Source organism: Carcharodon carcharias, chromosome 26 (assembly GCF_017639515.1).
Source record: "Carcharodon carcharias isolate sCarCar2 chromosome 26, sCarCar2.pri, whole genome shotgun sequence".
Lineage (NCBI taxonomy): Eukaryota > Metazoa > Chordata > Chondrichthyes > Lamniformes > Lamnidae > Carcharodon > Carcharodon carcharias.
The window spans coordinates 20,673,127-20,695,008 of record NC_054492.1 but is presented as its reverse complement, the minus strand read 5'-3'; the positions used below and the strand labels follow the sequence as shown (position 1 = coordinate 20,695,008).

Sequence of the window (21,882 nt, the reverse complement as noted above, 5' to 3'; positions counted from 1 at the left end):
ATAGGAATCAACGGGTCTTTTTCCGAATGGCAGGCAGTGTCTAGTGGAGTACCGCAGGGATCGGTGCTGGGACCCCAGTTATTCACAATATATATTAATGATTTAGATGAGGGAATTAAATGTAATATCTCCAAATTTGCAGATGCCACAAAGCTGGGTGGGAGGGCGAGCTGTGAGGAGGATGCAGAGATGCTTCAGTGTGATTTGGACAAGCTGTGAGTGGGCAAATCCATGGCAGATGCAGTATAATGTGGATAAATGTGAGGTTATCCATTTTAGTAGCAAAAATAGGAAGGCAGATTATTATCTGAATGGCTATAAATTGAGAGAGGGGAATGTGCAACGAGACCTGGGTGTCCTTGTACACCAGTCACAGAAGGTAAGCTTGCAGTTGCAGCAGGCGATAAAGAAGGCAAATGGTATGTTGGCGTTCATAGCCAAAGGATTCAAGTATAGGTACAGGGATAAAGACAAAAAAACTGCGGATGCTGGAAAACCAAAACAAAAGGTCATGAGGACTCGAAACATCAACTCTTTTCTTCTCTGCCGATGCTGCCAGACCTGCTGAGTTTTTCCAGGTAATTCTGTTTTTGTTTAGGTACAGGGATGTCTTGCTGCAATTCTACAGGGCCTTGGTGAGACCACACCTGGAATATTGTGTGCAATTTTAGTCTCCTTATCTGAGGAAGGATGTACTTGCTAAAGAGGGACTGCAGCGAAGGTTTACCAGACTGATTCCTGGGATGGCGGGACTGACATATGAGGAGATATTGAGCCGATTAGGATTATATTCACTAGAGTTCTGAAGAATGAGGGGGGATCTCATAGAAACCTATAAAATTCTAACAGGACTAGACAGGTTAGATGGAGGAAGGAGTTCCCAATGGTGGGTGAGTCCAGAACCAGGGGTCACAATCTGAGGATACGGGGTAGACAATTTGGAACTGAGATGAGGAGAAATTTCTTCACCCAGAGAGTGGTGAGCCTGTGGAATTTGTTAGCACAGAAAGTAGTTGAGACCAAAACATTGTATGTTTTCAAGAAGGAGTTAGATAAAGCTCTTGGGGCAAAAGGGATCAAAGGGTATGGGGAGAAAGCAGGAGCAGGCTATTGAGTTGGATGATCAGCCATGTGCATAATGAATGGCGGAGCAGGCTCAAAGAGCCGAATGGCCTACTGCTGCTCCTAGTTTCTATGTTTCATCAGCACCAAATTGAACACATCCTGTTGGCATAGACTCTATAAACTTTACATCTCTTTTTCAAGGAGTCCTGAACTGGATGGATGATCTAGAACATAGAAGCACTGATCCCCAGTGATGTCTGAGCCATTGTAGCTCCCCTCCTCTGCGCCGGAAGTAAAGTCGCTGTCACCCGGATGGACTAACCACAGCAACCGGGTGCGTGTCCCTTAGCAACGGCCGCAAGTCCGCCGGTAAACATGCCGCTGCTGGTCAGAGATTACAGCTGGGATCAGACCGAAACTCAATTGTTTATAACGGTGCCACTGAAGGGAGTGAAGGCCGGGAAAGCGGATATTTTCTGCACAGAGGATTATTTAAAGGTGAGGTGAGGGGCTGTCTGACATAACAATGTAATCAAAGTGTAGGCTATCAGTTTCTTCTATTACTAACAATTTTATTTTGTGCATCTGAAGTGGTTCAAAGTTTCAAATGTGAATTCGTATCAAAGGCTTTCTGAAAGTCTAAATATATGCTATCCACTGGATAGCCTTCGTTCACTGTTTTTCAAAAGTTATACTTCATTCATAAAGTGCGTTACATAACACAAAGTACAATCTCGTTCCATATCTGTCAATTAAAGTATGTGGCACTTTGAGGTGTAGTAGACAAAAGTATGATGACAAAAATACGTAAATAGCAGCACTGATGTCTCCCTTTAAGATATGTAGGCTGGTGGAAAAAGGCAGCAGAATCCACTTCCTTTTTCAGCAGAAGGAACTCTCTCCTCATCTCCAGATAATATACACATATCCCTATTAATGCTGATTTTTTTAAGCAGGGCACTGGAAAGTACACCAGAACCGACAGAATGATTCACTCTCCTTTGTAGAGGTTCGCAACATTTGTTTGAATCTCCTGCTGACTTTACAGCCAAGATAAGGAAGTCATGTTTTAGGAACATTTTAAAGATGAAACAGTGCTATATATTACTAGTGATGCATCATCAATATGTATGCCAACTTAAATATACCCTGAAAATTTGGCTTGCCCTGCTGCCACTGCATTCTTTATGGCATAAAAAACTAGCCTCCATCTGTGGGTTTCATACAGGCATCGTTCTAGTTTTGGTGCTGCCCAAAATTGGCCATTTTGTAAGATTAAAGTCTGTTACTGATCCACAAGGCAGTTGATACAATAATACCATCACTGTGACAATATCTTTGTACTGTTAAAACATCTAAGATGTTCAACAGTTTGAATGTTCATGACTGTAGATTGTAGGCCAGCATTTGAATGTATTGTATCTATTAAAGTCACACATGAATGTGGTAGCAAGGGAACCCTTAAAATATTATCCATCAACAAATAATTTAATGAAATAGCAGACATATTGGTACCCAAAATACATTCTTGTTTTTAGTTTTTGTTAAACTAAAGAATTAATTCACTTTGTATGGTTTGGAATTGCAAATCTACATTTCACTCCAAATTTTGATTCTAAATGGATTATTTTAACAGGTGAATTTTCCTCCATTTCTGTTTGAGGTGGTGCTATTTGCTTCTATCAATGAGCCAAAAAGCTCAGCTAAAGTTGGCAATGGTGTTATCATCTTCACCTTGTGTAAGAAAGAATCAGGAATGTGGGAGCAACTTACAATAGTTGAAGGTGAGGAAAGTGTTAGAGATTTTTGCTTTATGTTGATTCCAAGAGATGAAAATTTAACTGAAATGCGCTCACAATGCTGTTCATGACAATTACTTTAAATCTTGTAGTCATGGCAAAATTAGTTTTGTCTTTGCATTATACAATCACATTGACTTTTCTTTGATAGTTAGTAAGGAAACATTGCAAAAGAAGAGGGAGAATGCAATACTTGCCGCTCAAGAGAAGGCACAAAAAGCTGCAGAAGAAAAATCAATTAAAAAACGAGAAAATGAGAAGTACTCATTGGAAAAGATGATGAAGGTAATTGTTGTAAGAACTGTTAAATATTTAATTCTTTTTCTTGTGTTTAAAATAAAGTTACTGACAGAGTAATTTGGTATAAAACCATTCATTGTCATAAAATTCAAACCATTATGTGCAACAAAGCTAAATTATTAAAGACTTAAAAATGCAGTTCAAGATGGTCAGTTGTGTGGTAGTATAGTAAGTAATTTAATAATTTCAGTAAAACAAGGCACATATACAGATTTCATGCATTTCCTGTGACATTCTTTTCCTGTCATGTGACAACACAAGTTATAAATTTAAAACTGAATGGTGGTCATGGGAAATACTAGTTCAATCTCATGAATTAAAAGAATGTAAGATTGCATAGATAATCACCTTAATCATTATGAGGCTTCTCTCATATTTGTACTATAAGGTTGTTGTCTTAAATTACTTCAGCAAACCTACCAAAGATGAATACTAGAGCAATGATGAGATGGATTCATTTATGATCGGGACAGTGGTGTAGTGGCATTGTGGGGAGGAAATTCCACTATTTTTATCTCGACAATCACAACCTCCTCTCTGTGTTATCATTTCTTCTCTCCTCCACACAATATTTGCCATGCTCCAATGGCTTCCACTGTATAAAGCTATCTTCATTTCTCTATATCTGAACTATGCTTGCCGACACAGTTGGATTTTGATTTTCTATGTTAGTTACCAGCACTCCACAAAGTACCAATGTAATTTTCACCTCTGCTTTCTCCACTAATATTGCAACGTGCCTCATTAGAGATGTAGACCAATCTTAAAGTGCTCCTAAACTTCACTGTGAAGCTAAGGTATATTTGGATATATAAAGTTCCCAGATGAAACTTTGATGAATGTGTGTTTTAGTTCAAGGCAAGGTTAGAAGCTATGGAAATTTGGTAGAAACATGACACACATGGTTAAGATCAATAAACTTACCATAAAACTGTACAGATAGAGGAAGATAACAGAAAACAGATCGAAGAGATGAAAGAGCAAGAGCGAAGAAAAGCCACTGAAGAGTTGGAACAGTGGAAGCAGCGGAAGCATGAAGAAGAGGAACTAAAGAAAAAGGAGGATCTAAAGAGAAAGGAGGAACTAAAGATTGCAAGGCAGAAGATTGAGGCAGAGAAAAGGAGGAGGATGAGGAAGGAAGAAAACAAAATACAGAATTTTGCCTCTCGAACTCCAGACATGCATTCTGTTAAAGGAGGTAAACCTATTTCAAATCAATGATTTAATTCAGAAGCAATCTCACATTCCTAACCTGACAAATGAATGTGAAGTCTCTCCCTTCCAGACAGGAACAAAATCAGCAAAAGAAAATTAAAATAGTATTCATGCAAATCTTAATGATATTAATAAAAGATGCAGTTTATGACATTAGACCAGATGGATTTCAGATTTATCATTCTAAAGTAATTTTTCTCTCTTACTTTGGGTTCCCCCTCTCCTATGCTCTAACTCATTCTTGACCAAGAAAGTTTAGGATAGCCCCTGCTATATGGAACAATGTATCTAGATTGACAGAATATTTACAGGTAGAGCCAGTGTGACTGTCTCCTGATTTCCTGATAGTGGGAGAAGGTGGAGGGATGGGGTGACCTCTGTGTTATGCTTCCCTGCATGGCTGAACATTGAATTTGATGGGATGTGTGGGGCATGCTAATTGTAATTAAATGAGTAATCAGTAGTCAATCCCAAGAACATCTTTAATTTATGACATTATTGCTGTATGCATAAAACAGATGCTTCAAAGAATGCCTATTTATTTCAGTCAGGTCATTGTTTAAGGTACATTGCTGTTTTTCTTAGCCACTGACTTCAGCAAAGGAAAGACAGTTTGAGAGAAGATGGGTTTTACCGACATGTCCAGGACAATAGCAACCTTGTGGTGTGTAAGAAACCTTGTTGGCATAGTGCTTTATACTTGATCCATTTAATATCCAACATGGGCAGCTCTGTGTTATAACAACAGGGCCCAGTGACTCAAAAGAAAATGAGCATCCCTGTTCATATACTAAGATCGGTGTTTGCAAATTTCCATGACTTCTCCCTTTATGGTGGTGGACCAAGTTTACAGTGAACAACAATACCAAACCCTGGAAATATAATCTATTAAGATATCATTACATTTGTGTACGTATGCTGTTGATCTTGTGTAGCCAAAAAAAAAAATTCTTACTGGCTCAAGCAGTGTTTATCACCTCCACCCATGACACAGAAGAGCGGTGCTCTCCTCCAACAAGAGGCATCTGTAAATATTCTGTCCAGAACATATTTTGAATGAAAAATAATTAGTTTATTAAAGATAGCCAACAATCTTTAAGAGCTCTGGCACCAAAAGTACTATGCCCACAAACTTGTTGCATCACATCAAGCAGACGTAATATGCCAGGTGTGACATCCAAATATGAAAATTGGCTGACCTTGCATTATTGGGATTAATCAATCTTGTGGCATACAGGTGTAGGCAGTGTTTGGTACACAGCAGTCCCAGTGCCACCTTGACACGACCACATCATCAGCTCCAATATCTTCTGTTTAAGTAAAGTTAGTTATGATGAATTGGCACTAACTCTCATTTTTCAGCATTCTATTTGACAATAGATAGGTTCTATGGGTTGAAGGTCTTTGTTCTGTGTCTTCAACACATGAGTCAGTTATTTCCTGATACATCTATAACAAATAGAGATCATATCACAAGAAGTTTCCTTTTTTTCATATTTTAGTTCTATCTCTGCAAACAAAATGCGTAGTCATTTTTATACAGGAAAGTATTTAATAGTTAGATTCTAACCATGGATTAATTGCAGGTACAACTGGCAATATATTTGCTGAAAACTCCAAGGAGAAAATCATCCCAGCTCCTCGTTCAGCTGGCAACATTCAGATACACTTCACGCCACGAGTTTTTCCTACTGCATTAAGAGAATCTCTTGTTGCTGAGGAAGAAGAGGTAAGGATTTTGTAAAAATGAATACGTTTCTTCAAACACATGCTATAATTAACTGAGATATTGTTATTTATACCTTGTTAATTCTGTTGATTTGGCAGCTCATGTAATTGGTTAAAATATCAACCTGGAGATGAATTTCAAATTGAATAAATTGAAAGGAGATCATGGTTGTTTCCTATTGATTTTTTTGTAAAGCCTGTTGTTTGGAGAAGAAAAGAATAGGTAGAAGAAAATGAAGCATCTCTGATTGGGAGTTGGGAATTAATACTGTTTCTGATTGATTCTTTTACAATTTGGTTACCTTTTTCTCCCCTTTGTAGATGCTTATGCACTTACACACACTTCCCCATCCACAGCATGAATAGGCAGATTGTTTTTGGGACTCTGCCAGTGCTAGTTTGTTATGGCTTAGAGGAAGTGTGCAGGAGCGCCATGATTAAACTTACACTCAAACTTTTCTCTGATTCATTTCACGTCTCACTTTTCATCAATCGGCGGTCCAAGTTAATTCTGGAACTCACTGTGTGAGGAATCCTGAATGTGATTCTCTGTAGTTCCACTGGTCAATGTGCCGGTTGCTATATGTGCTTTTTGGTTTCATTTAGTCCTGTGCTTTTGTCATGTATTTTTATGAGAGAAAATCTAGGATGCAATAAAACTTTACACTTAAAATGTTACTTACAGGTTTTGCCGAAAAAAGAGACATGATATCTAAGCTTTCCTTCTTGTACCCATCAGGGTAGCTCACAAGGAATTATCCAATTGTAATGGGGGAACAACAATTTATACTTCATGAAAAGAGAGTACTAATTGGTTGGCAGATGGACTCTGATTGTTTGAAATGTTGCCTTGGAGAATGCAGCATGGAGCAGTTAGGTATTTGGCTTTGTTCAAATTCAAACTGGGCCAGTCGACTCTGGTCAAGGCCCTGGGGAATGAACCAGTGGATGATATTCCCTAAGCTTTTGTTTAGATGAACAAGGTGCAAAGTGTGTATTTGTTCCTTCTGTTTGCAAATGCCAGGGCCCTGTCTGTGAATGTGTGTGGCTTCTCGCATGCGTAAGTGAGCCACACTGCGAACCTGACTGACAATCTTAAATTGGTTTTCAGTGTCGTTCTTAGCACAATCAAGATTGTTTAACAGGTGTTGTCCAATCGCAGAATCACATCTAATGTTGGACACTATGTTTTGAGTTTTGCTAGCACGGGCTGGTAGGGTGTGTTCTGTACTTTGCCTGTTGCAAGCAGCTGAAGGAGCGTGCTGTTTGATATGGTCCAGGCCAATCTTTGGGATGTATGGCCTATATACCTGGCATTACACTGACACTGAAATTCTTGTACTACATTGCACCTTTGTGTGATAGGCAGAACATTTTTTTGACTTGACAGCAACATCTTGTTAGTGGAGAATATCACTTGCATTGCTACTGCATAGTAACAGCATGCAATAGCTAGCTTTACCCATTGCTCAAATTTTTGAGACACCTCACCCTTCCAGGGTTATCTGAAGGAGACTAGGCACTATTCAGGGCCTAAAGTGGTGGCCTTGGGTCCATTCATGCATGATATACAGCAAGTGATGATCTGATCAGGGTAGCCATTATCCCGCAGGATGGCTTTGATGCGCACTATTTTGGCATCAAGCTTGCACGTTGAGCAATGGCTTGGGCCCACTAAAAGGATGCTGTTGTCAAGCCAAAAAGATGTTCTACCTATCACACAAGTGAGCTATCCAGTGATGTGATGCCAGGTAAAAAGGCCATACATCCCAATGACTGGCAGATCGTATCAAACAGCATGTCCCTTCAGCAGTTCACAACAAAGTACTGACTGTACCCAATTAGCCTGTGCTCACAAAACTCAAATTGTCCGACATTAGATATGATTCTGTGATTGGACAACACCTGTTAAACAATCCTGATTGTGCTAAGAATTACACTGAAAACCAATTTAAGATTGCCAGTTGGGCTTGCAGTTTGGCTCACTTACGCATGCTAGAAGCTATATATATACACAAACACACACACACACACACACACACACACACACACACACACACACACACACAACCCCACAGTGGTGTCCTTTGCAGACAGAAGGAACATGTGCAAACTTTGCACCTTTTCCATCTAAATAAAAGCTTAGGGAACAGTCATTACTTAATGAATTCCCCAGGGCAATGCTTTGACCAATTACAGTCAACCTGCCCGGTTTCAATTTGAACAAAGCTGCTGCATTTCTCCATGGCAACGCCTCCCCAATCAGAGTCCACTTGCCAACCAATCAGCACTCTCTTCTCATGCAGTATAAAGTGTTGTTCCCCCATTACAGTTGGATAATTTCTTGCGAGCTATCCTGATGAGTGCAAGATGAAAAGCATAGATTGCGTGTCTCTTTTTTCAGCCATACTCAAGTTCTGTACTATTAAATGACTGCTTACAGTTTTGTTTCAGAATTTTTAGAATTATACATGCTGAGTTTATAATGCAGTTCTGTACAATGATCTTACTTTGGAAATTTAAGATATCTTCTCTGTCATACTGCATGTGAACTAAAGTTCTTCAATGGTTTACAGTGGTTAAGAAAACAGGCAGAAGCTAGACGAGCTAAAAATGCAAATATCCCTGATCTTAAAGACCTGAAAGAAGAGGAAAAAAATCCAGACTGGCTGAAGGATAAAGGGAAGTAAGTTTTGACATTTTAAATCATTAATTTTAATTTTAAAAGAACTTTTCACACCTCAATATCTTGTCAGTAAAATGCAAGGAACAGCACCAACTGCTTTCGACCTCACAAAAGCCTTGACTCTGTCAACAGTGAAGGCTTATGGAGTATCCTCCTCTAAACTTGCCTGCCCTCTGAAATTTGTCGTCATCCTCCACCAGTTCCTTGATGACACAGAAACTATGATCCTCGACAATGGAACCACCACAAATCAAACAAGGCTGTGTCATCACAGTAACCTCTTCTCCATTCTCCCCACTGCAATACTGCACGGGAAACTATTCAACCTATTGCCACCTTCGATTCCAAAATCAAAATCACTCCAACATTAGTCATTGAGCTCCATTATGTAGATGATGTTCGTGTGTGCACTTACTCAAAAATTGAGCTCCAGATCATTGTCGACTTCTTCTCTGAAGTGTATGAGAAGATCGGCTTTTCACTGAATACCCAGAAAACTCAAGTCTTTTTCCAACCAGCACAATACTTCCCTCACCATTGATAAAGATCAGTGGTGAGATCCTGGACAATGTGGACCAATTCCATATCTGGGGAGCCTTCACACGACAAAGGCAGACATATGCAATGAAATTTATCATTGCCTCCAATGTGCCAGCTTGACCTTTGGAAATGAGTTTTCGATGACCAGGATCTCAAGCCCAAGATTAAGGTAATGGTTTACCAGGCAGCAGTGATCCCCATGCTCCTATATGATTTGGAGACTTGGACAACCTTCTGCAGGCACCTCAAAGTACTGGAGAAGTACCACCAATAGTTCCTTCGTAAGATCTTCCAAATCCAGTGGCAAGAAAGGCAGACCAACAGCAATGTCCTCTCCCAAGCCAACATTTTTTAAAAAACTTATTCTTTTTACAGAATGTGGGCTTTATTGGCTAGGCCAGTATTCATTGCCTATCCTTAATTGCCCTTGAGAAAGTGTTGATGAGCCCCCTTCTTGAATAACCACAGTCCATGTCGTGTAGGCACCTCCAACAATGCAGCACTCCTCAGGACTGTACTGCTGTGTCAGCCTAGATTTAGTACTCAAGACTCTGGTATAGGGCTTGAATGCACAGCACTCTGATTCAGAAATATTTCTTTTGTTTCTGACATGTTTGTAGTACTACAGACTGCTCAAGGAATCAGTCCTGCATTACTCAAAACATATACTGCTCTTCAGCTTTTCTTGTGTCATTTTTTCAATCTGCTTAATTGAAATCCCTTATGATTAAATTCCAGCCTTTTTACAGGTTCCTTCTGTGATCTGCAAAAATATTTTCCTTTTTATCTGCTATCCAGGTGGTTGGAACTAATTTTCCATTCAGAATTTGGGTACAATACTACAATTAATGTAATTGTCTTTGGAAAAGGATGCATGAGTGGATGTTAGGTGATGAAAGAACATGTTCAAATAGTTTATTAACAGTGACTGCTTGGTCTCTTACATAAAGATGTGGCACTTGGAAAACAGTGCAATGATTTGCTTATTAAATGTATCCTCTGAAAGACGTTCTGGAACCTATCACATGATGTTGACTCATGATGTTAAACAATGACTAACTGCACTGAGAGATCTTGATTTATGGCAGTTAGCACTTTGCTATCCTGTGAAGGTATGATTAGCTTCTGTATAATAAACTTTAAATCAGGTTATCATAGTTGTTCAAATATTATTTTCCTTTTTCAGTAAGCTCTTTGCATCAGGAGATTATCTAGCAGCTATTAATGCCTATAACCTGGGAATACAATTGAATAATAAACTTCCAGTCTTGTATCTGAACCGGGCTGCAAGCCACCTTAAACTAAGAAATTTACACAAAGCCATTGAAGACTCCTCCAAGGTTAGTTCACATTCAGATTAATTAGTTAACACTAATTAATTGAATAAGGCAAAAATTGGCCATCGATAAAAGCAAAATAGTGCGGATGCTGGAAATCTGGAATAAAAACAGAAAATGCTAGAAACACTCAGCAGGTCTGGCAACATCTGTGGAGAGAGTTTTTCTAGCATTTTCTGTTTTTATTTATGATTATTAAAAATTAACCATAGTTTAGTTTATTTTTATATTTGGGGACCTACCTGTGTCAACTCAGTTTTTGAAAAAGGGTCAGTCACAAAAATGAAGGCGATCCATAAACTTCCATCTGTTACAGAACAATATGAAATAGTCCTTTATTATTGAGGCTGGTACACTTAGCTGTTTGATTATTAGTTCCATTTCTTATATGTTTTTTTTGTGGAACACATCATCTCTTGACTCAGAGGATACACAGGTGACCAATCTTTCCCTCATTTGTGCCAGTGCAACTCACTAAATTAAAGATGGCAAGAGCATCTATCCCAAAATGACAGAGTTCTCTTTAAACACATGGATTAAATTCTAGTGATGTCACTGGGGCTTGATCTGCTATTTTAATCTGTGGGTTGAATTGGGGGAGCAGTGATCGCTAGGCTGGTACATGAAGCTTGAAATTACATCCCACCCTTAGAAAATGTATACATTTGGTTTTTGAAACATTAAAGGGAATCTAGCTCTTTTGTATTATACCTTTTTATTTGTTTAAGTAACATGTTTATTCTTTCCTTTAGGCACTTGATTTGTTAACTCCTGCTGTTACAGACAATGCAAATAGCAGACTGAAGGCCCATATTAGAAGAGGTGCAGCATTTTGCGAACTGGAACTATATGTGGAGGGTAAGGACTTTTTAGTAATTAAGTACACAGAAATTGTGGAAACATATAATTCGTAAATGTTGGAGTTAAAACTTGGCTACACCAGTTTTCTGTTTTCCAGCTTTTTCCTGCTTACTCCTTCTGGAAATTAGTACTGTAATTTGTGAAGACCCCTGTAAGGTACTAGTTAACAGAGCCTTTACGTTATTCAGAACACATTTCAAGCATGGTCATGTAGAGAGCCGAATACGTTTCTTCATAAATAATAACTGCAGTCAGCAAAACAATAGCACATAGTCTATTCCTTCTGTTTCTGTCTGTCCATCCCTGTCTCTATCTTTCTCACACGATCTCTCTCTTTCAGCTCATGCCTTATAAACCCAATGGGGAGAATTGGGAAGTGGGCGTGGGTGGACACGGAGCCGATCGCCGCCCATGATGGGCTCCGCATTGCCATTTTACATGGGTGAGCCAATTAAGGCCAGCATGAAGCACGGCTCCCGAGGATAGTGGGAGTGGGTGGGCGGTGGGGGGTGCACAATGACTGTCAGGTCCAATGGTGACCCAGCAGCCTGTTCAAATAGAGTGCTGGCAGCCTTGCAAAGGCTGTTCATTATGGCCAGTATAAAGGCTCCCCAGAGCGCTGTTGGAGAGCAGGCCAGGCAGGAGGGTAGTGCAGCAGGACAGTGTGCCCCTCGGTTTTCTGTTGAGTGCCCAGCTGCTCTCCTGGAGGAGGTGGCAGCACAGTGGGAGGTCCTCGTTCCAAGGGTTGAGAGGCAGAGACTCACCTGACCAAACGTGCCTGGGAGAAGGTGGCAGGCATAGTCAGCTCCCATGACATGGTGCGATGCACATGGGTCCAGTGCCGCAAGCGATTCAACAACCTCTTTTGCTCGGAAAGGGTGAGTACCATGTTGACATAGGTCACTTAACTCCCCCCAAGCAACCCCCTCCCCACCCTCCCCCCAACCCCAACTCTGAGTGCAATTACAGCATTGAATCCTTCATGGCATGTTCCCCTCGCTGGGTGAGCCAGCAGATATTGCCCATGCCTATTTCACCCTGAGAGGGTAGTGCTGAGATGGGGTCTGCACCCGCAGCATGTATGACACTGACACCCAGAGTACTGTTTTGGGGGCAATCTCAAGGATCTGCACCTAGACGCAGTGTTGGAACTGCGAAACATGTCAAAGTCAGGATGCTGACATGCTGGGAGGGGAGCTTCCAGGTGGCAGGGCACCCATCCATCTGCTGCCCTTGGCATTCCACGTGCTTGCGCCTTGTTGCTTTGCAAGGTTAGACCGTGACAAAAACAGAATTACCTGGAAAAACTCAGCAGGTCTGGCAGCATCGGCAGAGAAGAAAAGAGTTGACATTTCGAGTCCTCATGTCCCTTCGACAGAACTTGAGTGAGTCCAAGAAAGGGGTGAAATATAAGCTGGTTTAAGGTGGGGTGGGGGGGGGTGGGGGAATGGTTTGGGTGGGGGGAGAGAGAGAGAAGTGGAGGAGGTTGGTGTGGTTGTAGGGACAAACAAGCAGTAATAGAAGCAGATCATCAAAAGATGTCACAAACAACAGAACAAAAGAACACATAGGTGTTAAAGTTGGTGATATTATCTAAACGAATGTGCTAATTAAGAATGGATGGTAGGGCACTCAAGGTATAGCTCTAGTGGGGGTGGGGGGAGCATAAAAGATTTAAAAATATTTAAAAATAATGGAAATAGGTGGGAAAAGAAAAATCTATATAATTTATTGGAAAAAACAAAAGGAAGGGGGAAACAGAAAGGGGGTGGGGATGGAGGAGGGAGCTCAAGACCTAAAGTTGTTGAATTCAACATTCAGTCCGGAAGGCTGTAAATTGCCTAGTCGGAAGATGAGGTGTTGTTCCTCCAGTTTGCATTGGGCTTCACTGGAACAATGCAGCAAGCCAAGGACAGACATGTGGGCAAGAGAGCATGGTGGAGTGTTAAAATGCCATTTTAACTGATCAAATGTCCTTGTTCTTCCTTTCAGCATCATCGGAGCAGGGCCGGGAGGAGGAGGAGGCAGATGGGCCGCCTCTCACATCTGAGGTCCCTGAACAATTGAACTCACCAGCATCACACCATTTCTGCCAGACAGCCACCAGCGCAGATACTAGCACCTCGGTGGGAATTAGATCATTGGCTAGTATCCCGGGGCACAGCGGTGAGGGCACTTCACACTCGCTTGAGGTGCAGGTGGAGACAGAGTGCCCATGGCGCCAGCAGTCGGAGGACTGCTGGGGACCAAGAACATGCTCGGTCGGAGGCTGAGGATGTGCCTCTGGGGTCATCTGTGAGGCAGCAAACGCCGGAAGTGCAGCAGGGTATGCGGGAGGATCTGGCAGAGTTACAAGAGGCAATGTGTGGCATGGTGCCTATGCTAGAGGAGAGCATCACCAATGCAATGAGCCTCATGACCGAGTGTTATGCTTCCTCCATGGAGAGAGTGGCAACTCTCGTGGAGAGGATTCTCCAGGAGAACAATCAGGGCCTCCTGGGTTTGCGCTCGGACCTGCAAGCCCTCACAGCGACATTGACCTCAGCTAGTCAGTGCCAGTGTGGGAGATGGATTGGGCACCAGCTATCCCAGCTCGGTACCCATCCATCAATGATGAGCAAGGAAATCCAAAGCGATCTCACATTGGCACAGGAGCTGCATGTCTCTGCAGGCTCCTCTCAGGGTGCTCCAGATGAAGGCAGCAGCTTCTCCACTCCTCTGCCAGTGACCGTGGGATCCGATGAGGCTGCGGTGATTGGGGAGATGCCAGCTGTGAAACTGGCCACTCCCTCCCAGGCGGGGTCATCGAAGGCTCCACAGGCCAGAGGACTCCTGCCAAGGTCATCGAGGCCAACAGGACAGCACAGTGAGCAGGCTGTCTCAGTTGCAAGTGCCAGCGCGGGAGGAGCACCTAGACGTAACACCCAGAAATGTAAACTTAAGGCGCTTTAGGCACACTACCGGGTTCTCATTGGTGATGTTTTGGTGCCCTGCTATTAGTTGATGACCACTTGGTGTGATGCATAACATCTTTGAAATTATGTTTTTTGTGCCTCATTTTGCTAAATCATTAAATTTTGATATGTAAGCATGGCTCAGGGTGATCCCTTACTTTTGCAGGTGGATGGGAACCTATGATGTTATGAGGGACTTGTTTGACATTGAGCTTTATTGACAAGGCATTTAATATTCCTACCCAGGCAGATTTTGCACTCAGGTATCAAGTATGGAGCCTGCAGCCCTGGCTTGTGTTGGAGATCTATCTGTGGTGGGCTAGCTTAAGGTTTGTTGGATTAAAACCTCCCTGGAGGATGCCTGGGTCACCATCTACCCCTCAGCGTTCTCCTGTGCATGCTCATCCTCGGAATCACTATTGGCCTCATTGTGTGCAGCTGGAGCAACTGCGTCTCCATCTTCTTCCTCCACTGCATCCCCCCTTTCCAGTGCCAGATTGTGGAGAGCACAGCATGCAACCATTATCAGTGACACATGATCTGGAGGGTATTGGAGTATGCGCCCTGAATGGTCCAGGCATTGGAAGCGCATCTTGAGAAGACTGATGGTTCTCTCTACCACAGCCCTTGTGGAGGTATGGCTCCTATGTAGCCGCTGCTCAATCTCTGTTCTTGGATGGCTGAGGGGTGTCATGAGCCACCTTTTGAGGGAATAGCCCTTGTCATCTAGCAGCCAACCATCCAGCCGGCTGGAGCACTGAAGAGCCTCGGCACCTGGGAGTGTCTGAGGATGTAAGCTGCCTGGGTACCTTGCACAGATTTGAAGAATCTGCATCTTGTGATCACACACTATCTGCACATTCACGGAATGGAATCCCTTCCTGTTGACGAAGGCACCGGGCTCACCCGCTGGCGCCTTGATGGCCACATGTGTGCAATCGATTGCACCCTGGATGCAGGGGAAGCCAGCAATCACTGTGAAGCTTCTGGCTTGCTCTGTCTGGCTGGCCTCATTCCAGAGGTAGTGGATGAAAGTCAATGCACGCCTGAACAGAGCTTCTGTCACCTTGACACAAGTGTGGACAGCTGATTGAGAGACTCCTCAAAGATCACCCACCGACCCCTGGAAAGAGCTGGAGGCATAGAAGTTGAGGACAGCCATGACCTTCAAAGCCACTGACATGGGGTGCCCACCCACACAGTTGGCACAGATCTCAGGGTCTATCATCTGACAGACAGAGGTCATTGTCTCCCTTGAGAGATGGAGCGTCCTTCGCCACTGCACCTGACATATTGAGGTAGCTGCTTCACCGCCTGTATACCCTGGCAGCAGAATAGTGGCGTCTTCTGCGGCCCCTCCCGCCTTGCACTTCCTGCTGGCCTTAAGCCCCTTGCGCCTGCGCCCCTCCTTCCAAGGTGGCTCCCCTGGAGGCTGAATGTGGACTCCTGGCCTTCTCCTGCTTCTGGCCCTCCCTTCCTCCTCAGAGGAGGTACCTCTAGCACAACTCCCATTCCCAGGCTGAGGGAAGGCTTCCTGAAACCAGCAAGGCCCCGGAAATGATGTTTACTCAAGAGTCCTGATCTGAAGGCTGTTACTCCTGTCCAAGCAGCTGTGAAGAGTTTTGAAATATTCCTGCTCACACAGGTAAGTATCAGTAACTTTAAGCATTAAATGTCTGACAAATAACACTCGCGACCCCACTCACCCCTCTTATCCCGCCCGTGGATGAGGTTTATACAAATGTGGCCTGCCCATTGCACCCATGCAATGACCTGAAGATTACACGGGCTCTGAAAAATCATCATCAATTGCTGCCTTAAGGGTCTTAAGTGGCCTGTTAATTAATGGCGGGCGCGCATCAAAATATCACAATAGCGCATGGTAACGTTGGGACGCTCATCTGACATCACCGTGCGCCACCTTACGCATGCCAACAAGAAAATTCTGGCCAATGTCACAGGCGTGAGAGGAGATAAAACTTCACCTTTTCCCAACATAGCTTGTCTATCTAAACCTTTACAAACTCATGTGGGAACATGGATCTATGGGACTAGGTGTTTGTGTGACTGTCAGTGTTGGTGTACGATGCAATTCTGGGGTGGGCTATAACCAAATTTCAACTTGCCATCATTGAAGATCACCCAGAAAGTGTGCAACATCTGCAACTGCTTGTTGATCATGACCTATAATCCTGACAATTTTTCCCTCTTCCTAGCCTGCAACCATGGCTGAGATCATGCAACCCAGTACATTCTGGGGATTCAAGCTGGACCCTTCCTGATCTTTGTGGCTCAGTATCGCATCACAACTGTTTTGACTTATTCAATAGATGCTTTTATTTATGCTCTGACAGGCCTCCAGGATTATGAAGCTGCTCTTAAGATTGACCCAAGCAACAAGATAATACAAGAAGATGCAGAGAAGATACGTCAAGTGATTCAAGGAACACCTCCAGATCCCTAAGAACCATGTGAGAAATGTCAAAGACTTACTGAAAATGTACTTCTACATATCACCCTTTTGTTAGGACACAGGCACTGTATTCAGGGACAATGGTAAATCCAAAGCTTCAATCCAAACTAGCCTTTGATTTCCTGAGGAAAACCTGAATTGGGATCAGTTTGAACTGAATGGTGCTAGAATCTTTAACTAAGATGCTGTTGTGTCTTAATTGTTGGTGCCTTTGCACTTCCGCTTTCTTTTGGAGAGTAGAGGCCTTTTATGGTTTATGATAATCCTGTTGGGAATTTAGTATATGGCTTCGCTATAATGGGAATAGAATATTTAATCATACACCTGTTACACTACCAGATTATAAAGTGGTTTATACAGTTGTCACAAAACTAATAATTTTCATAATATTATCATGGTTTATTATAAAATAGATTTAGGGTATGAGTGGCGATGGTTCTGTCTGTTGATTTAATTAAATTGGAGTCAGCTGGAATGCAAGCTTGAAATTATAAGGAGTTAGATATAGAAAGGTACTTGAAATGCTAATGAGTAAACGTGGATGAAGTCTTAGCATATAAGGTATGAAGGAAATTTGCATTTTTAGATAAGTGAAGTTGTTTAGATTTCAAAGGGATGATCAAATGTTTACAACTGGAAAGATAGGCAGGGCCAAGCAATGTGTTTATTTTTACCAAAAAGAAAGAGGTCATATTGGCAACATGAAAGATTTTTATATTATGGAAAGACATATGGGACAATGGAATTTACACATTAAAGAGAGAAACACGTATATAAAGGGAAATGTAAGATCTAACAGGAGTGTGTGAAACAGCCTAGAAGAAGCCTCCAAGTATTTTTGCAAAAGTCTGCTGTGTCCAGTAACTAAAGTTGGAGAAAAACCTTTGGAATTCCACTGTTGAGTGGGTGATGTGGTAATTTGCTGGCTTGCTTTTTAAATTTTAAATTTATTTTGGACTGTTGTCTTAAAGGGGTGTATATTTGGGAGTTAGGTTAATTAAGAATTTTAGGATTTGTATAGTATTAAGTAATTAAGAATTTTAGGATGTGTTATTGTATTAAGTAACTGTAATATTATGTATGTGCTTGAAATCTTTGCTTTTGATAATAAATATTTTAATTTAATTTTTAAAATATCTAAAGATCTTACTGGACTCGTTACTTCTGAATTCAGTGCACAAATCTTCTTGTAATAAAAACAAATTGCAAAACCATTACGATAGCATGGCCAAGTTTCCCTTGTGGATTTGGTCCGCCTGGCACATACCACCTGCCACGTCATAACAAGAGGATCTTCGCCTGCTCTAGAAAGTCTCCAGTCAAAACTCCAAATGGTGGATGTACTCACCCATGTGACTTTAGAATGGCTTCATCCCTGTTAAGAAATACTGTTATTTGAAGTTACACATTTGAGTCAGTGGACCTTGTCCTCATTATAATGAAGCTGCACATTGTTTCCAACTGGACTACCATGACTATTCACTAACTTATTCCTAAAAGTTTCTTTGTGGAAGATGAAAACAAAATAAATCTTAGTTGTGATGCCTGTGATAAAGTAATAGCCACTAAAGTAAAGGGGTGAATTTTAATGTGTAGGAGCAGGTAGTGTTTAAAACTAGGGAAGTGGACAGTGCATTGGGAAGCTGACTCCAACCCACCAACTTCCACATTACACCATAGCATGTTAGGCTGCATGCGAACAACCCCGTGGGAGAGGCAGAGTTTCAATTCCAACATGCTAATTGGTCAATTACAGCATTATTAACATGGCTTTGCAATTTAACTGTGGATCTATGCATGCCCCAAGCTTTCTGGAACCTGCCAGTCTAAGTAAGGTGAGTGCACAGCAGCAATTGAGGGTGCAGGGGACATGGCAGGGAAATGTGTGAATGAAACCTCACAGCTGCTTTCTTGCCTGCTTGTGTGAAAGACTTTGTTCACAGTACTTGTGTTGAGAGGTAGCTCTGACAACTGTGGTGATTACTTTGTCAACTTGGGAGGTTTGTATGTCTGATCTGCATTTTGGAACTGAGCTATCAGATTAGCATGGGTGTCCTTTATGTTGTATCACTTTTATTTACTTAGATGAGGACTAAGATGACCAACACCAGCAGGAGCAGCAATAGCCTGCTTCTCACATACCTGCAGCTCTACAGGACAGGTGGACTTGTGAGCAAGTGCATTGGCAAAGAAGGATGGGTGTACCTGTGTTATGACACAGCAGTTGGTAAAGGCTGAGTTGTTTAAATCCCAGAGGGAAACTTGAACAACTCTCATAACCTATATTTTCAATTGGTATGTTTGAGATGCAGCTCTAAATTCAGGAATAAGACAACCGAGCCTGGAAAGATTTTTTATATAAAGCTAAATTAAACATTTATTAATTTAACAATAAATTAAACACATACACGTCTACAAATTACTACCATAATAACTTTTAAACTGATCCCCAAATTAATCACTCCCAAGTAAATCTTCACTAAGGCAACAGTAACCCATAGACTTTAAACAGACACCAGGCAAAGCACATTTGACCTTACAAATTCAAAATGAGGTTCTTTGCAATTTGGTTCCTTTACAGACACAGTTGTAGGCTTACAGGCTGGTTAGATGTTAAATACTACTGACTTACACACACAAACTCCTTTCTGTTCATACCTAGCTTTTCCTTCGAATGTACAATTTCCATTGTATTACTAGGTTTTTTAATTTTACCTCTCCTAACAATAATACTTTCATTCCACCAATTTTGTTAGTAAAATAAACACATTGCATGGCATCTCCCAGCTAGGTGCAAGATTTTATCTATTCTTTTGAACATTTTATTCAACAAATGCAAATTTACATTTTACCTCCTCCTTATGTTTATCTAAATAACATCTCAAACAACTATACATCAAAGCACCCAGGCTAGCTGGCTTTAATCCAATTAAGACACACATAGACACAGACGTCAATACAATTCCAATTTAATAATAATTTCCAATAACATTTTAAACATTAATATCTCTTCATGACAACCTGTAAGGTAACTTGGTGTGAAGAGTGCTGGGCTGGTGTATGGTTGAAAAAGCAAAGAGGGGTTGGGGTGATACACACATCAGGATGTAGGTGAAGTGCTATTGTACACACATTCCCTGCCCTACTTATGTTATTGAATCCATGAGTTTAGTATAACAATGCTGCTGCTGAACACATGGGCAAGCTCCAGGCATTCCTTCTTTGTTTAATTGGCAGGCTTCTTCCTCCTGCCAATAGGGAAGCGAGTCTCTTTGTGGGCCCTTACAACCTCCAGCTTCACACCCAGAGAGGCATCACTGAAACAAGGCATAGCCTTTGAACTCTGGAGAAGAGTCATATGAACTCAAAACATCAGCTCTGTTTCTCTCTCCACAGATGCTGCCAGACCTGCTGAGTTTTCCCAGCATTTTCTGTTTTTATTTATTATAGCCTTTGAACTTATGGATTCAATTCTGCCAGTTCCTTTTGCTGTGCTCCCAACTCCAAAATCCATCAAATTGGTTGGAGTGTCCCTTTAAGTACTGAAGTTGAAATTCACTCATCTGGGTTGTCATTAAGCTGGTTCATGCTAATTGGTTGGAAAACCAAATGATGTAATGCAGTGGCTTGGTTAAAAACCCAATGGAACCCTTGCTCCTAGCAAGTTGGGAACTTAAAATCTAGCTGAACGTTTCAGAGACCAGCAGAAATATACCCTAGAAGAATGAGTTATTGCAAATTGCATTTTATGCAATCTTACTATGAGTACTAGTTCGTCACACTCTATCTAAATACATGCTAGGACCAAACAAAAGTTAAATCTTTTGTATTGTCCTTCTACTGCACTAATATCAATTTGGCTGCTCAGATACAATAATACTACATATGCAATTTCAGCCAAACAGTACTGCTTTGCCATTTGTAAATTAACAATAAAAAAACCCACAAGTTTTTGAGGTAACTACCAGAATAACATAATGGAGGCTTTAGTCAAACAGGATAATAATGCAGTACTCGCACTCCTGTATTTCATTTGAATATTATTCAACAAAAACATTAATGTTTCCACATATTGGTAATTGTTTCAAAACCCTAGCAGAAGCTGAGACCAATGGAGTCTTTCAGTCAAACACCACAGTGTATTTGCTTCAAATGTAAATGAATGTTGCAATGATACATTGGAACATTGTATTGTTTACACTACCATTATTGTATTTTAAAGATGTTTTAAACCTTAAGTTTTAAATGAATAGTGAAATTAGATAACCCATCTGGAATAGAAGACAGGTGTTATTGAGAATATAGAAAGGAGAAAAATAAAATTATTATTTAAAGAGGAAAGGGAATGCATCCAACTGTAACCCATGTTTTCAATATCACAGAAATACTTAGCAAAAGAAGAAATCTGCTGACAAGCCAGGAGAGAATGAGATTCAGGACAAACTGCTGAAGACACAGATCAGAGATAGACCCAGTACCATAGAAGAAGACACAACATTGACATTAAACTGCTGATGGACTAAGGTGATCAGATCTTATTCTGAACCTAATAAAATTTGGACAGAACTGTTCTATTGTTAATCAATACCATCTTATTTTTTAAAAACTCCCAAAATATGTACTGTGGTATTTTAGTTATAAATGTAACATATTGAGTTGAACTGAATCTAGCACGTGTTACACCTTGGTAATCTTATACTAGACTGTTGTGCTTTAATTACTAAATTGATATTATTTTGTTTATTGTAGTTAAATACATAATTGTGCCTGTCAAATGTGATACCTCAGAATAGGGAAGATTTATTGGTAGTTCACATAATGATGTGCTGTTTTGGTAGCCGAATAAAACTGAATAAAAATTTTCTAACCTGAATTGGGTTTATATTGAATGACTCAGAACAAGTTAAGTCAATGTTTTATACAG

General features: G+C 41.2%; 1 protein-coding gene across 2 annotated transcripts; it reads left to right on the top strand.

The window, feature by feature from the left end:
• Positions 1–1,440: 1,440 nt before the first annotated feature.
• Positions 1,441–21,619, top strand: dnaaf4 (dynein axonemal assembly factor 4). Of its 2 annotated transcripts, XM_041175332.1 has the most exons (10): positions 1,441–1,563; positions 2,702–2,849; positions 3,016–3,149; positions 4,104–4,362; positions 5,966–6,108; positions 8,684–8,793; positions 10,520–10,673; positions 11,423–11,528; positions 16,840–16,956; positions 21,341–21,619. In XM_041175332.1, exons 1-9 carry the CDS (start codon positions 1,441–1,443, stop codon positions 16,947–16,949), a joined length of 1,287 nt encoding a protein of 428 aa, XP_041031266.1. In that variant the 3' UTR covers positions 16,950–16,956; positions 21,341–21,619. The 2 variants fall into 2 exon arrangements, with proteins under 2 accessions (XP_041031266.1, XP_041031265.1); XM_041175331.1 differs by lacking the exon at positions 21,341–21,619 and having other exon boundaries at positions 16,840–18,091.
• The last annotated feature ends 263 nt before the right edge of the window (positions 21,620–21,882 follow it).

Bases quoted from the DNA above. Each gene is read 5' to 3' on its own strand.
- dnaaf4 (XM_041175332.1), top strand. From the start codon at position 1,441: ATGCCGCTGCTGGTCAGAGATTACAGCTGGGATCAGACCGAAACTCAA. The intron at 4,363-5,965 runs GTAAACCTATTT...GATTAATTGCAG, and splicing joins CATGCATTCTGTTAAAGGAG to GTACAACTGGCAATATATTT. The intron at 6,109-8,683 runs GTAAGGATTTTG...AATGGTTTACAG, and splicing joins TTGTTGCTGAGGAAGAAGAG to TGGTTAAGAAAACAGGCAGA.